Genomic DNA, 15,471 nt, shown 5'->3' with positions numbered 1-15,471 from the left:
AGGGATTAATGACAGCCCGTGGGTGTCTTTATCCTCCCACAAAGACACCTGCAGTCCGGAGGGCTGTGGTGAGGTTTCAGCCTGAAACAACTATGGGACATGCAGTTTCTGCCACTTCAAAAAATCATGCCAGCCTTGGGAATGGTGACCATATATGCAACCCCAACATTAAGGAAGCTGAGACAGGAGGATTGCAAATTTGAGAGTAGCCTGGCCTATCTAATGAGATCTATCTCACACACGCAAAAACACAACACAACACAACAAAACAAAAAAATCACTAAGCATAGTAGTGCGTGCCTATAACACTAGTACTTAGGAGGTGAAAGCAAGAAAATCAGATTCAGGGTTATCCTCGGTTACATACAGAATTCAAGGATATCCAGGCCACATGAGACTTTGGCTGAAAAGCTAAAAAGAGGAAGAGAAGGATGTGGGGCAAGGAAGAGAAAGCAGGAAGAACAGGAGGGGAAGGTGGGGAGGAAGAGCCTTCCAGCAACTAATCAATTCTTTTGAGGAGAAAACTGAGAGCTGTTGTTCCCAAGGTGGAGAATTCATATGACAAGAAACTGATTTCAGGAAATGCCCAGAACTTTCCAGAGACCAACAGACTCTGCCTAGTCTTAGTTTAGAAACAAAAGAGACCAAGAGCTAGAACACTGCCACCATTTGTAACTTTCTTTCCCAGTCCAGAGCTCTTGGTTTGGGCCCCAAGAGCTGCTCATCAGAAAGAGGACATTCAAGGCAGCTGGTGCAGGTTTCAGAGCATTTCCAAGCACGTAAGCTTAACATCTGCATCTAAGATGTCTGCCGGTACAGTACCAATCCTTTTTCTGTTTTGTAATGACGGAGTCTGGTTCCTTTATCACTTTCTACATCATTTTTTCGGTGGTTCTTGAACACATTTCTTCATGTTGGCTCTGCTTCTCTCTGTCTGCTAGCTGCCTGCCCTCTGTAGCAACGGTCCAGGAATGTGAGGCTGTGTGGAAAGACAAGAAAGCTCTATTTGATTCAGATTTCCACAGCAGGGCAGGCGGGTGGACAGTGTCAAGGAGTGTCAGGGCCACCTAAACAGACTGCTCCTTGACCTGGGGGACTTGAAAGGGATCAGACCTGGGTTCAAAGCAAGTGAATGATCAAAGCAGGAGTCGGGGGAATGCCCAGGTTGGTGTCCCCACGTGCCAGGGAAAGAGCAGTAACTGGCTGTACCTGTACTCATTCACACACTACAACGTAACTCTCTTTTGCTTTTTCTGTCTCCCCCATTCCACAATTTAGGAAATGCCTCACACGAGTAGGAACTAGAATAGCAATTTAAAATGCAGGTTTAGAAGGAGGGAGGCGCTAAAGGGAAAGAGGAGAAAAAAAACAGAAATAAAGGAAGAAAGGGAAAGGAAAGAAGAGGAAAGGAAAGAAAAGGAGGTTGTAGATGTAGCTCATTGGTAAATGCTTGCTTAGCCTGCAGAAAGCCCTGGGTTCAACCCCCAGTATCCCATGCATGGCTGCACCCATCTACCCTCCCCACATTGGAGAGGTGGGGACAGACGTCAGAAGTTTAAAGACATCCTGGCCTACATAACATGTTCAAGGTTCATCTGGGCTATGTGACAGCCTGTCTCAAAAGACAGAAGGGGAAGGAGACAAGGACAGAATAGAGGGATACACACATACACACAGAGAGAGGGGGGAGGGAGGGAGGGAGGGAAGGAGAGGGAGAGAGAGAGAAACAGGTGAGAAGTTTGTAAGTTCTGGGTGCCAAGTTGATGCTCCCTAAATTAGAAGAGTGGAGCAAAGACCTTTCAGGTTTGCTCAGTAGTGGTGGTGGCGGCATGGCTGCTGCTGCTGCTGCTGCTGCTGCTGCTGCTGGAAGAGGTTGGGGTGTTGGTGTGTGATCTTTACTTATCACAAGGAGGAACTTCAGATGCCAGATGTGGTGGGTCCTACCTGTAACCCCAGCACTCAGGAGGATGAGTCTCAAAAATACAGAGTGCGGGGCAAGGGTTGGGGTGAGGGTGGGGGGGATTTCTGCTCAGCCAGAAGTATCAAAGCACTAATTAGGTGGCTCTTCTCTGCTGCCCAGCTGTGAACATTGGCTTCTGCTCACATGAAGCCTTCGAGCCGGCATTAACAAGGCCCCTTCTTATGCTGTGTTTCAGAGAGTCCCGTTAGTTAAGCTTAAAGGAGCTTGTGGCCACCCCAACAGGTCATGCCCCCTCCAGCAGGGGGTAAGTTGTCTGTGAGCTTCCTGATGCATTTAGGAAAGAGACAGAGCCATTGAGGAACACAAACAGAGAAGTCCCAAGCCTCTTCCAGGGGACAAATGGCCTCTGTCCCATCCTGCATCCTATGAGTTCCAAAAGGCAATCTCAGATACCCTCGCCTCTGGAAATTTCCCCTCAAATCAGTTAGCTGTTGGGTGTGATTGGACTGATGTGTTCCTTCCCCTGACAGACCCGAGGTAAGACACAGAGGAGAGCTGGCTGGGGTTAGGAATTATTTTGTTACTAGCCCGTCACTGGGCAAAATGTCTGTCAGAAACAGTTTCAGCAGGGAATAGGGTGTTCGAAGCTCGTGGGTTTGGAGATGTCTGTTCATCATGTCAGGAAGGCAGAGAGAAGAGGCTGGGAGGAAGGTGACGCTTCCTGGTCCATGCTGATGGGAGAGTGAGAGAGAAGCAGAGAGCTGGGAGCTGAGAATGCAGCTCAGTTGGTAGTGTCGGCCTAGCATGGGCAAAGTTCTGGGTTCTGTCTCCAGAGCTGTAGAAACCCAGGCCTGGTGATACATGGGGGTAACCACAGCCCTTTGGAGGTGGAGGCAGGAGGGTCAGAAGTTCAGGGTCATTCTCAACTTCATGGTGAGTTCAAGGCCAGCCTTTGTCTCAAAACACACACATACACAGAAGCAGAAAGCCAGACTAGACCTGGAGGAAGGTTAAGTCTCTCTTAACACAGCCTGCCTCTGTCCCTGCAGCCAGACCCTGTGTCCCAAAGGTTTTCACGATCTTCCAAAACAGTATCAATCATTAGCTGGGAACCTAGGGTCCAAACACACGAGTCTGGGGCTCGTTGTCATGTTCAAATCTTAACAGGAGAACAGACTTATGGTTCTGCAGGACCTGGAATCCAAGTGAGTCACCATATCATAATGGACAGGGGAGGCGTAATAAAGTACAGCACTAAGGCTTGACCAGATCTTGGCTGGTCGGTCACCTTCCCTCAGGAAATCTGTTCCAGGCTTTACTCACAGACAGCCCTGGCCTGAATATCCATCAGTCATTCCAAGGGGTTCTAGATAAAACCGTGGCCAGTCAGGGCAGATGTAGGAACGTTTGGACGGGGAAATAAATCTCTGTACATCCCCCACTCCTGAGAGACAGCCGTGGCTGTACCCGGGCTACCTATCTCGGCTATTTGTGGAGAGCTAGGACCCAAGAAAGGACCTCATTTCTGGAACTAGGGCCACCAAGGACCTCATTCCCAGATTACTGTAGAGATGCTCTTCTGAAAACCGAAGGGATGTTGTTATTTTGCAAATAGCTCATCGTCAGCTCCAAAGCAAGAGGCTGCCAATTTCTAGGCCTTGGATGAGTGACATCATAATAGTACCTCATAGTGTGCTGGGCTTTACAGTGGGCGTGGCTCCGGCAGATGTCAATCTCAGACGCTCCTAGCAACCTTGTGAAGCAAACATACCCGGATATTAACATTCCTGTATTAAAAACTCAGAAACCCAAAGGCTCAAAAGTGGCTTCTTGATGTATTTAAGCTCCCAAGGCTAGATAGAGAGTCAGAGCATGGACTTTGGTGTGAGAATTAAGGACCGGCATCACTTCAAAAGAGATCAAAAGGCAACCTAACCAAGCCTCTTTCTGTGGACAGCTCACCTTCACTCATGCCACTGTGAATGGAGGCCCCGGGAAGACAGCTACGCCCACGTTCCTTTTGTAAGAGCCCTGGTAAAGATTTAGCTTTGCACCGTGCCCTCCCCATGAGCACACAACAGCTGGGAATCTCATGGCTGGGAAAGTTAACAACCCCAGCTTTCCTTGAGCACCAATTAGTAGTTAATATATCTGAACATCCACACCACTCTTCGGAAGTCTGGCGGGGCTTTGTGGCCAACGAGAAACGCTGTCTTTATTCTCGAGGGGAAGTAGAAGATCAAGTCACACAGCGTGCAAAAGACCCAGAGCATAAAATCTATATATGGGAGTCGGAGAGAGATGGCTCAGCTCTGGGTGCTCTCACAGAGGACCGAGTTCAGTTCTCAGCACCCACCAAGGAGCTAAAAGTGTCTGTAACTCCCGTTCCCGAGGTCCAGACTCTCCAGTTACAGGGTGACACTGCGCCCTCTTCTGGCTTCTGTGGGTACTGCATACACAGGGGACGCACATTTGTGCATCAAACATATTCCTATGGCTTACTGTCCTTAAGGAGTAAAACCTCGCTCGCAGACTTGACTGCAGGCTCTGATTTCATGAACCTGGTGGACAACACAACTAATACATTCCCAAACTCCCTCTCACTTTTAAATTTCTTTTCCATAAGTTGTGGTAACTGATAACAGATTCCACCGGTTCGATGTCTATTCTGTGCCTGGCATTCTAAAATGAACCCTAATTAAGTCCCTCCAGGGTTATATATGGAAACTGAGGACTAGGGAGTAAAATGTGGGGCATACGCACCCCCAAAGTGGCACGACTTATAAGTGTGGAGAGGCAAAGTGTACAGACATCTGTCTAAATTCAAAGTTCCTAAGAGGTTTGTCTTTCCCTGGTTTCGCTTCATGGCATCCTTGTGGGGCAAGCAAGGAAGGTTTTATCAAAGCCTCCATTGAGAGTGAAGTACCACAGGCAGGTTCAGTGAGTTCCTTTGGGGTTTCAGCAGAGACCCTACAATTGTCTTTCATTTGCAACCCATACCATCATCTCCCTATCAAACCAGCCAGCATCACAGCAAGAGGGCGTAGCCAGGATATTACAGTCAGGCTTGAGATGGACAGATAAGCCGGAGTGGAATCCTCAAAGTCTTTAAATTCATCGCTAAGTGGGTAAGATGTGATCCAAATGTTAACGTGTCTGCCGTCTGCCCCTTGGGGAACACAGCTGGTGACAAAGACAAAGAAAGAAAGAACACATCCCTGGATGCTGCCTCAGAGTCAGGAGCAGACACCTTTGAGCACCTGTCCATTTTCAGACAGGATACTTGTCTGGATCCTGGATGGTTACAAGAACTCCAGATGCTGTGGAAACTCCTCTCTCTGCAGATTCCCCCCTTTCAGTTCTATTTCACAGAGACTCACGGTCTTTGAAACACCACTGTATTAGTTAAGTACCATAGAGAGCCAGGTGTGTGTGCCCCTAGGCCGGGAAATTCCTGCTCCCATCAAACACCCAGAAGACCTGCGGTCTGGTCACATCATATCAGAAAAACACATGCCACCATCGGTGACATGACCTCCTTGGATTCCCCTTCATTAGAATGATCTTACAGTGCCCGCCTTATTGCCTTGTAGACATTAAAAGAGACGGTGACCATTACGAAAGCAAATCCAGCAACTGGAGAGATGGCTCAGTTTTTAAGAGCAATTGCTGCTCTTGCAGAGGACCCTGTTCTGTTCTACACTGCACTGGAGTGGCCCAAGGCCTTCTATGGCCTCTAGGGGGACTGTACTTGTGTGCACACAAAACACAGAAACATTAAGACAAAGAGGACGGCTGCCTTACAAGACCTAAAGGCCCTTAGTGTTCTGAGGGCAAGACAAAGGAACCTGCACCTTTAGTTGAACTTTAAATAAGTATTAACAACTGGGGCTCTGTGTCCTCAGTCCTCAGGGGTTTATGCATCCAGATTTAATCTCTGTCAGAGGCTGCCTAACACTTTAACAATCTAATCATTATTTCATGATAAAAGGTGCTACTGCCTCTGAAAACTATGTCAGACCTAACAATCTGTCGTACATTTTATTGTTCATGTGGTCTCATGACTTCAGTAATGACATCCTCTGTTCCGGTCTGACTTGAAATGATGAACCTCCGATCTCTGAGCTCTTGCCTGTCATTTCCTCCTCAGATCAGATAGGTTGGTGTGTGTGTGTGTGTGTGTGTGTGTGTGTGTGTGTGTGTGTATACATACACATGTGTACACGTGTGTATATGTGTTGCATGTGTACATATGTGTACATGTATTCCTGTGCATGTGTGTGTTTGTGTGTTTGTGTATATGTGTATGTGCATGTGTGTGTGCATATGTGTGCATGTGTGTGGATGTGTGTACACATGTATCCAAATGTGTGTGTGCATGTGCTGCATGTATGGGCATGTGGGTTTGTATGTACATGTGTGTGTGTTGGAGTACATGCGTGTGTGTGTGTGTGTTTGTGTGTGTGTATGTGTGTGTGTGTGTGTGTGTGTGTGTGTATGGTGTATGGGTTCTGTCCTCTACAACTCTCCATCATGTTTTTTTGAGGTAGGGTCTCTAGCTGAACCTGGAGCTAGCATTTTTCAGTGGGCTAGCAGCCACCAAGCACCAGAGACTCCTCTATCTCTACCCTCCTTAGTCCTGGGGTTTACATGCAGGAACCAGATCATGGCTGGCTCTTTTGATGTTGATGTTGGGATCAAAACCCTGGTACTCACGCTTGAGCCGCAAGTACTGTTAACTACTGAGCCATCATCTCTCTAGCCCTCGGTTAAGACCCTTGATCCCTGGATAGGTAAATAAAAGTCTACATCCCTGTGGAGGAAGTTACAGCAGAGAGACTTTGTCCTTTGTTGATTCTTAAATTCAGGAATCTCAAAATCTCAGAAGGGGAAACAAGGAAGGGGAAAGCTAGAGGAACATTCTCCTCACCTGAAAAGAAAAAAAAATCATATTCAATAGCATTGGCTGTAAAGATTGTTAATGTAGGGACAACATTATTTTCAGATATAGGTGTCTTGTGGTAAGGGAGCAACAAATCAGGCCTAAAGCCTGAATGTACATGACCTTAGGTAAAGCCCCATTCCTTCTCCCAGACATTTTTCTGCGAACCTCAGTCAAGACCATCAATTTTGGATCAGTGAGATGGCTTGGTGAATAAAGGCTATTTTCACCAAACCTAATAACCTGTGTTTGATCCCCAGAACCATAACTCATTCACGTACTCTACCTTCACGTGTCATGGTGTATGTGCATGTTACACACACACACACACACACACACACACACACACACACCCCAAAGGAATGAAGGAATAAATGTAACCTTTTAAGGATGTATTTATTTTGTGTGCATTGATGTTCTGGCCGCATGCCTATGTCTTCATGAGAGTCCCAGATCCTCTGGAACTGGAGCTGCAGAGAGTTGTGAGTTGCTGTGTTGATGCTAGGAATTGAACCTGGATCCTCTGGAAGAGCAGCTAGTTCTCCCAACCACTGAGCCATCTCTCCAGCCCAGTAAATGTCCTCCTTAAAACTACTGATTTGCGGGCCAGTGGGTTGTCTCACTAGTTTGCTTGCCTGCAAACCCTGACAACCTGAGTTCAATCTTCAGGACCCCACGTGGTGAAGGAGAGAACTGACTCCCATAAACTCTCCTCTAACTTCTGCGTGCTTGCTGGGGCACGCCCCTCCCCCACAGAGTAAAATAAAACGGATTTTTAAAAATTAATGATTTGCAATAAAAAGTCACGGGGTTTGGGGTAAGAAAAAATGTAAAGGAAGAAAGCAGAAAGATTAAGTTGGTTTACACTAGAGACAGCCTAGCTTCCTGCCCCCTAGTGGCTCACATTTTTGTCTTAGCCACCATTATAACCCTGACATGCGCTCTCAGCAACCGCCCTACGGTCTTATTTACTTATTTGCTTCCAATGAGCGACTCTGTGAGGATAACAGCTTTAAAACCCACCAAAGTCCTCTATATATGGCTGTTCACAAAAGGATGACGGCGCGTCAGTCTCCCTTAGAGAAGGCCACACCCTTGCTCTCTCCACATGCCTCTCTTTCTTGAAGCCCTTATGCTTAAATCTATATTAAAATCTCTTTCTTGCTGTTATTTGATTTCATACTTGTATATTTTGAATTGAGAGCATTTCTACCCCTCTATATTAAGGTATCTCTATTAACCTAAAAAGAAAGAAAGAAAGAAAGAAAGAGAGAGAGAGAGAGAAAGAGAGAAAGAAAGAGACACCCACAGTAGCCAGGTGTGGTAATCCTATCCCTCTGGGAGACTATGAAGCAGGGGGATGTCAAGTTCAAGGCCAGAAGGGGATTCATAGTAAGACACTGAGTTAAAAAGCAAACAGGAAAAGAATCATACCACAGTGATTGACACATTGTAAACGGTCAATAAAGATCAGCTATTCAACGTTTTATTATTCCTGATAATCTTAAATATATTAAATTTAAGAATAGTGTAACTAGCAAATTCACACCGTTGGATTTCTTTCTCTCTTTCTTATTTATTTACTTTATTTTTTTTTCTTTGAGACAAGGTCTCATGGAGCCCAGGCTTGCCTGCAATTTGGTGGGTAGCTGAGACAATCTTGAACTCATCCTCAAAGTCTGCACCTCCCAGTGCCGAGGTTACAGGCTTGCACCACTGCACGGATTATAAGGTCCCGAGGATCGGCCCCAGGGCTCTTTGCATGCTTCTCAGGCACGCTACCAACTGAGCTATGCTCCCAGGCCCCTGTATTCTTTTTTGGTTAATTGAAAGTAGGGAGATTCGGAGAGGGCAAAATTAAAAGCATGAAACATGCCTCTCCTCAAAGTATTACATATGCGCTACAGTAAAACAAACTCATTTCCGGTTTCGTGACTATATTGGCTTCCTAAGAATTACCACAAAGTTCGTGGCTTAAAACAAGAGAAGCTTCTTTTCCGAGTATTCTGGAGGCCAAAAGCCTGGAATGTGTTTCGGCAAGCCACAGTTAAGGCAGCAGCAGACTGCCCAGCGCCCATTTCTAAGACGGTCTTTTGTGGCCGCTCCCTGCTGCTGGTACCCTGGTACCTGGTACCTCCTTCAGTGCCCCTCCTCCAGGGCCTCATCATTGGCATCTCTGCCTCTGAGACCCTCTCCTCAGTGGCTGTCTTTACTTCTGACCCATTAGGGCGCATGGGATTGCATTTGGGGACCACTCTGAGGATCAAGGAGAATCTCAATTGACCCCTGCCTGTCTTGTTTTTTTTTTGGTTACACTCTCATATTTAATCAAGCCTTAGACACAGAAGGCAGCACTCACAAGCTTCAGGAATGAAGGTTGAATATTACGGGACTCTCTTCAGCCTACCATAACTACTATTTTTTTTTGTTTGTTTGGGGGAGTTTTGTTTTCTGTTTGATTTTTTTTTTTTGAGACAGGGTCTCCCTTTACAGCCCTAGCTAGCCTGGAACTCCCTATGGAGCCCTGGCTAGATTTCTCGAACTCACAGAGATCCACCTGCCTCTGCCTTGTCAGTGCTGAGATTACAGGGGAGGTGCTGTGCTCACCACACTACGTTTCCTGTTAAAATCTTTATCCAGACTTATTTACATCTCCTCCACGATCTCCATAACCAGAGAGCTCACCGAAGCCGTTGACCAGGCCGCCCTCCTTGACTAGAACAGGCTCAGTCTGAGACTTCCACACGAAGCTCCAGATACTAGGAAATGTTTGATCCATTTTCATTCAGCAAATGTTTAGTGAGCAAGCCCCATGTTCCTAGCTGTAGGAATGGAGCCAGTTTCCTGCCTTCAGGAATAACTTGGGGGAAATCACAGTTCCACTTCCCCTTATGAAAAAAAAAAAAAAAAAGATGTTGCAAATCAGAAGCCAAGAGAGCGTAGCATCAGAAGTCACAAGCCTTGGCCCTAGAAGAGTCTAAAGCCAGAAGTTTTAGAGATGATTACATCTGCCCCCAGAAAACAGGAGAGAATTGTCTCCTCTGGGCCTTTTTATTCACATCAGTTTAAAGTTAACATATTTGAAGATTACAAATTCCTTTTTTACTTGTTTTTTTTTTTTTTCAAAACTAAGTTTCTCTGTGTAGACCCGGCTGTTCTGAAACTCACTCTGCAGGCCAGGCTGGTCTCCAGCTCAACGAACCCCCTGCCTTTGCTTCCTGAGTGATAGAACTAAAGGCGTATGCCACCTCTGCCCCAACACAAATCAAAGTTTTAAGTATGGGCTGTCACTCTGGAACCATGGGCTGTTTCCTCAGCTGGATACTGCAGAAGTGACGCCGTGTCCTTCCCAGGACTCATATCTAGAGACGCACAGCGTCTACCTAAGCCTCAGGGCTGAGGTCAGTTTTCGTTGCGCTTTTAAGATTTTATTTTATTTTTAATTACGTGTACATTTTCTCGTCTCCTTGAGGGTATGTGCTGCACACATGAGAGCAGTGCCAGAGGAGGCCTGCAGAGGGTGGTGCGTCCTCTCTTGTAGAGCTGACCTACAGTCCCCCGAAACAGCAGCAGGCACTCTTTACTGCTGAGCCATGTCTCCAGCCCCAAACACATTTTCTGATTTCTCTTGTCCCTCAGGACATCTGGCCCAGTCTCACAAACACTCCACATACCTACCACAAGATGAAAATCTAAACCGGGCCCCCAGTTCACTTCACACTGTCTAAGGCTGTTCTCAAAAGTTGGAGGAAGCTGAGGAGGAGGGCAGCCCCGTGAGAAGACCAGCAGTCTCAACTAACTTTTCTTTTTTTTTAAGATTTATGGGGCTGGGGATTTAGCTCAGTGGTAGAGCGCTTACCTAGGAAGCGCAAGGCCCTGGGTTCGGTCCCCAGCTCTGAAAAAAAGAACCAAAAAAAAAAAAAAAAAGATTTATTTATTTTATATGAGTACACTGTCGCTGTCCTCAGACACACCAGAAGAGGGCACCAGATCCCATTACAGACGGCTGTGAGCCACCATGTGGTTGCTGGGATTTGAACTCAGGACCTCTGGAAGAGCAGTCAGTGCTCTTAACTGCTGAGCCATCTCCCCAGAACCCTGTGCCTTCCCTTCTTACATGAAAGATACCATGTTCCGTGTCCTTCCTGCGCTTGGAAGACTTCATTTGATTTTGCCTAGAATCAGCTCTTGTCAGTTGACAGAAGCCACCAGTGTTTTGTGCTGCTTTGCGTTTTTATAGCATCACACTACTCCACCGTGGTCTGGGTCGCGTCCTGTGCAACATTGGAACGAATAATTTCAGGCATGCGTACTTCTATATTGTGGGGAGTGTGTCCTCAGGGTAAATCTCTGAAAGGTAGTTTCTGGGGTGAGAGAGAGAACACACACGTAGTTTCGGTAGATGCTGTCAAATGCTCCTCCGTGTTCCTCTTCATGTTCCATCAGCAAGCAGAGCAAAGGGTAATTCTTCCTAACCCTCAGCAGGAGGCTGCTGCCAAGCTTTTGAATGTTGCTGAGAGAAGGCATCTAACGCAGCCTGTAGACCTACAGTAAGACCAGGCTGGCCTTGAACTCACAAAGATCTCCGTGCCTCTTCCTCTGGAGTGCTGGGATTAAAGGAGTGAGCCACTGGGCTAGTTCTATTTATTTATCCACTTTTAAATCTTCTGAGTAATGTCGTAATTGTTGTTCGTTATTTATTTGATTGGTTGGGTTTTTTGTTTGTTGTTTGATTGATTGCTGTTTCGTTTTGTTTTATTTGACAGGGTTTTGCGGCCTGGAGCCTGTCAGTGAGACCAGGACAACCTTGAATGGCTGTAATCCTCCTCCTCCTCCTCCTCCTACCTTTTGAGTGTGGGATTAGGGGCAAACATTAGCACATCCTGGTCATAGTGAGGTCCAGGTCAGCCAGGGCTACACAGTGAGATTCTGTCAACCACTGAGACACAATAAGAACAAGGCAGGCTTTCCTTCTGTGTTGGCTTGACATTCTTCTTTACTTGCCTGGATACTCTAGGTCGTTCACTAGATTCGTGCTTATTGAACAACTCTCACCCCATCGACACTATACTCAACATCACAGAGGTGGAGCAGGTATATCTTTGAACATCTTAGAGTGTTGTGGAAATAAAAAAAAAAAGAAACAGAAACAGAATAAGCCACCTAATGAGGCAAACAGTCCAAGTGGCCATGTAAAGGTGCTCCTGGTGCCCATCTCTAATCCCAGCACTTAGTGGGTTGAGGCAAGAGGACTGAGAGTGAGGACAGCCTGGCCTACATAGGGAAACACTGCTATGAAAGAAGGAAGAGAGGGAAGGGAGGGGAAAGGAGAGAGGTAGGGAAGAGAAGGAAAGGGAAAGTCTGGAGGTTTGAATATACTTGGCCCAGAGAGTGGCACTATTAGGAAGTGTGACCTTGTTAGAGAAGGTGTGGCCTTGTTGGAGGAAGTGTATCACTTTGTTGGTGGGTTTTGAGACCCTCTCTCTAGATACATGGGAGCTAGTCTTCTCCCGTTTGCCTTTGGAGCAAGACGTAGAGCTCTCAGCTCCTCTAACACCATGCCTCTCTGGATATTACCACGCTTCCCACCATGATGGTAATGAACAAAACCTCTGAACCTGAAAGACGGCCCCAATTAAATGTTGTCTTTTAGAAGAGTTGCCTTGGTCATGGTGTCTGTTCTCAGCGATGGAAACCCTAAGATAAAAGTTGGTACCAGGGACTGGGGCATTGCTGTGATAGGCCTGACTATGCTTTTGTTTGAAAGGATGTAGATTTTGGGACTTTGAAAAGTAGTGGAATGCTCTAAGTGGGGCTTAATGGGCCATCCTAGAAGGAATATGGAAGACGTTGGTGTTGCAGGCGATTTGAACTGTGGGGGGCCTGGCTCAAGAGGTGTCAAAGGAGAAGAGTGTTAGTATGTGGCTGTTCTTGCTTTTTAGTGAAGAATATGGCTGCTTTTTGCCATTGCCCAAAGAGTCCGCCTGAGGCTAAGGTGAAGAGATTTAGATGAATTGCTTTGACAAAGGAGGTCTCAAAACAGCCTGGTATAAATTTTGTTGTGTGGTTAGTAAAGTGCACTCTTCTGAGGAACATTTTAATGAAAAGGAGCAAGCTGAGAAAAGAAAAATGTAGACCATCTGGTTCAAAGAATAAAGGGGCACCCGGAAGTAGAACTAGGCTGAATCCTATGTTCAAAGAGATAAAAACACATTAAGGGAGTGGCGACGCTCGAAGCAAGATCCCACCCTGCTAAGCTTATTGTTTATGTATTTGCAGTTGAACAAGGGACTTAGTTATCGTTCTCACTGGGCTTTTAATCTGAAAGGAACTCTGATTTGGAAATTGAGAGTGCAACTGTGATCCGGATCTTGAGGAATAGTGGCCATGAAAAGCTTAGGCCCGGGCACAGTGGTACACACCTTTAGTCCCAGGAGACAGAGGCAAGCAGATCTCTGAGTTCAAGGTCTGGAACTACAGAGCAAGTTCCAGGACAGCTAAGTTTAGGCAGTGAAGGAGTTGGAAAACAGAAAGCTGGTGATAATGTAATAGAACAAGGGGGGCCATGTTCTAGCTCCAGTAAGCAGCAGAACTTGGCAACTTTGGCTATATGGCTCTGGTTTTAGAATCAAGAGTAGAAGAAGACTACTGGGACAAATGCTGGTTAACTGGAGCTAAGAAATTGGTGATGATTAAGGAGAGACTGATTTCACTGAGGTGAAATCTTCTGGAAGTGTTTTCTGAGAGCACAAAACTGTGTCCCAGAGATAGCCAAGGTTGTATAAGAATCACCCAAGTCTTTCTGGTTTTGAAGGCACGAAGGGATCATGGAGAGGAGCTGAGGCTTGGCACTGTGAGAGGTCAGGGAAGGCCATTGGTGAAAGTACAGCCTCAGTTGCAGTTGACGGCCCAGGACTGAAGGGGTCATGCAAAAAAGTTGAGATTTGGCACCATGAAGAGAGCCTTTTGAGAGGCTATTGGCGAAGCCTAGTTGCAGTGAGAACCCCCAGCATGTTAGCAATGCCAGTACCGTGGGAGGAGCACTAGAAACAGCAGCAGCTGTGGAGTGGAGCCAACCAGAGCCTAGAGTGCTACAGAGGGCAGAGCTGGAGAAGTGATGCCAGTCCTTTTGAGAGGTCCAAAAGATCATGTGTGGGTCCCGGACATTAGAACAAGAAGCTGTGATGTTGAAGTTGTCTTGGAGACCCTGAGATGTTAGGGATGCCAGAGTCATGGGTTATCTGCCGAGGAAAGTTGCTAACAGGGAGTAGAACCAGCCCAGCCCAGGAGAAGTTTGTCGTAGTCAATTGGAGATCTGGAGAGCGCTTTGGCATCAGACATGGAGATGGCAGAGTTTGAAGCTTGCCCGGCTGGATTTTGGTCTTGCTCGGTCCAGTATTTTCTCACTGTGATGTTTTGGAATGGTAATGTATATCCTATGGTGTTTAAGGTAATGTGATCTGCTTTCTGATTTTTACTTTATAGGAGATTACAGTTAAGTGATTGAATGAATCTCAGAAAATACTTTGAACTTTAGACTTTTAACAATGTTGAAACTATTATAGACTATGAGACTTTTGAAGTTAGACTAATGTATTTTGCATTATGCTGTGGCTAGGAATGGCCTCCATAGACAGGTTTGACCTAGCCTATAAGGGCCAGAGAGTGGAATGTGGTGATTTGAATCTGCTTGTCCCAGGAGGTGTGGCCTTGTTGGGGTTGGTGTGACCTTATTGGAGGAAGCGCCACTTTAGGAGGTAAGCTTTAAGACCCTCCTCCTAGCCATGTGGGAGCTAGTCTTCTGTTTGCCTTCGGAACAAGATGTAGAACTCTCAGCTCCTCCAGCACCGTGCCTGCCTGGACACTGCCATGCTGTCCGTCATGATGATAATGAACTGGAGGAAACCATAAGCTGGCCCCAATTAAATGTTGTCCTTTATAAGAGATGCCTTGGTCACAATGTCTCCTCTCAGCCATAGAAACCCTAAGACAGAAGTGAACGGGGGAAGGGAGGAGAGGGGAGGGGAGAAAATAGGAGGGGAAGGGATGGAAAGAGAACAGAAAAGGAAATAAAGAAGAAAAATCTTTGCGTCGGCAGACCAGGCATGCTATAGAAGCTCAGAGGGAAAGGAGAGTTCTTGCAGCTGGAGTAAGGGGATTGAGTCTAGAATCAAGGGTCCCAGAGGTTAGGATCTGGATGCCTTGGTAAGGAAGAGAAAGGATCTCAGAGAGGGTCTGAGGGTTCCGTGTTGCACAGGACAGATCCTTTCAGTTCTGAGTTGTACATCAGCATCAACTGAATTGCGTCTACTAAAACTCAGCATGAACTTGGCATGGTGGCTCACACCTGTAGTCTTGGTACTCAAGAAACCGAGGCTGGAGGATTGCCATGAGTCGAAGGCCAATCTTGTTATATAGTGAGTTCCAGACCAGGTTTAGCTATGGTCAGAGCCTGTTGCAAAGCAAGACTGAAATCTCAAGGTGTGGTGGACGCCACCGTCATCCTGGCACTTGGGAGGTAGAAGGGGGAGGATGGAGAGAGTTCAAGGCCAGATTCAGTTTAAGGCCCTGTTTCAAATAAAAATAAACCTGGTGGTGAATGTCTCCC

General features: G+C 46.5%; 1 protein-coding gene across 4 annotated transcripts in view; it reads right to left on the bottom strand.

The window, feature by feature from the left end:
• Positions 1-663: 663 nt before the first annotated feature.
• The window catches only part of Fam234b (family with sequence similarity 234, member B), a 74,374-nt gene continuing 59,566 nt past the window's right edge, over positions 664-15,471 (bottom strand). For all 4 annotated transcript variants that reach the window (XM_039107912.2, XM_039107913.2, XM_039107909.2 and 1 more), the window contains exon 13: positions 664-979. In XM_039107912.2, coding sequence (XP_038963840.1) covers positions 938-979 — 42 coding nt within the window. In that variant the 3' untranslated portion in view covers positions 664-937. The remainder of the gene's footprint in view (positions 980-15,471) is intronic.

Source organism: Rattus norvegicus, chromosome 4 (assembly GCF_036323735.1).
Source record: "Rattus norvegicus strain BN/NHsdMcwi chromosome 4, GRCr8, whole genome shotgun sequence".
In the NCBI taxonomy this organism is placed as follows: Eukaryota; Metazoa; Chordata; class Mammalia; order Rodentia; family Muridae; genus Rattus; species Rattus norvegicus.
This window is presented reverse-complemented; position numbering and strand designations above follow the sequence as displayed.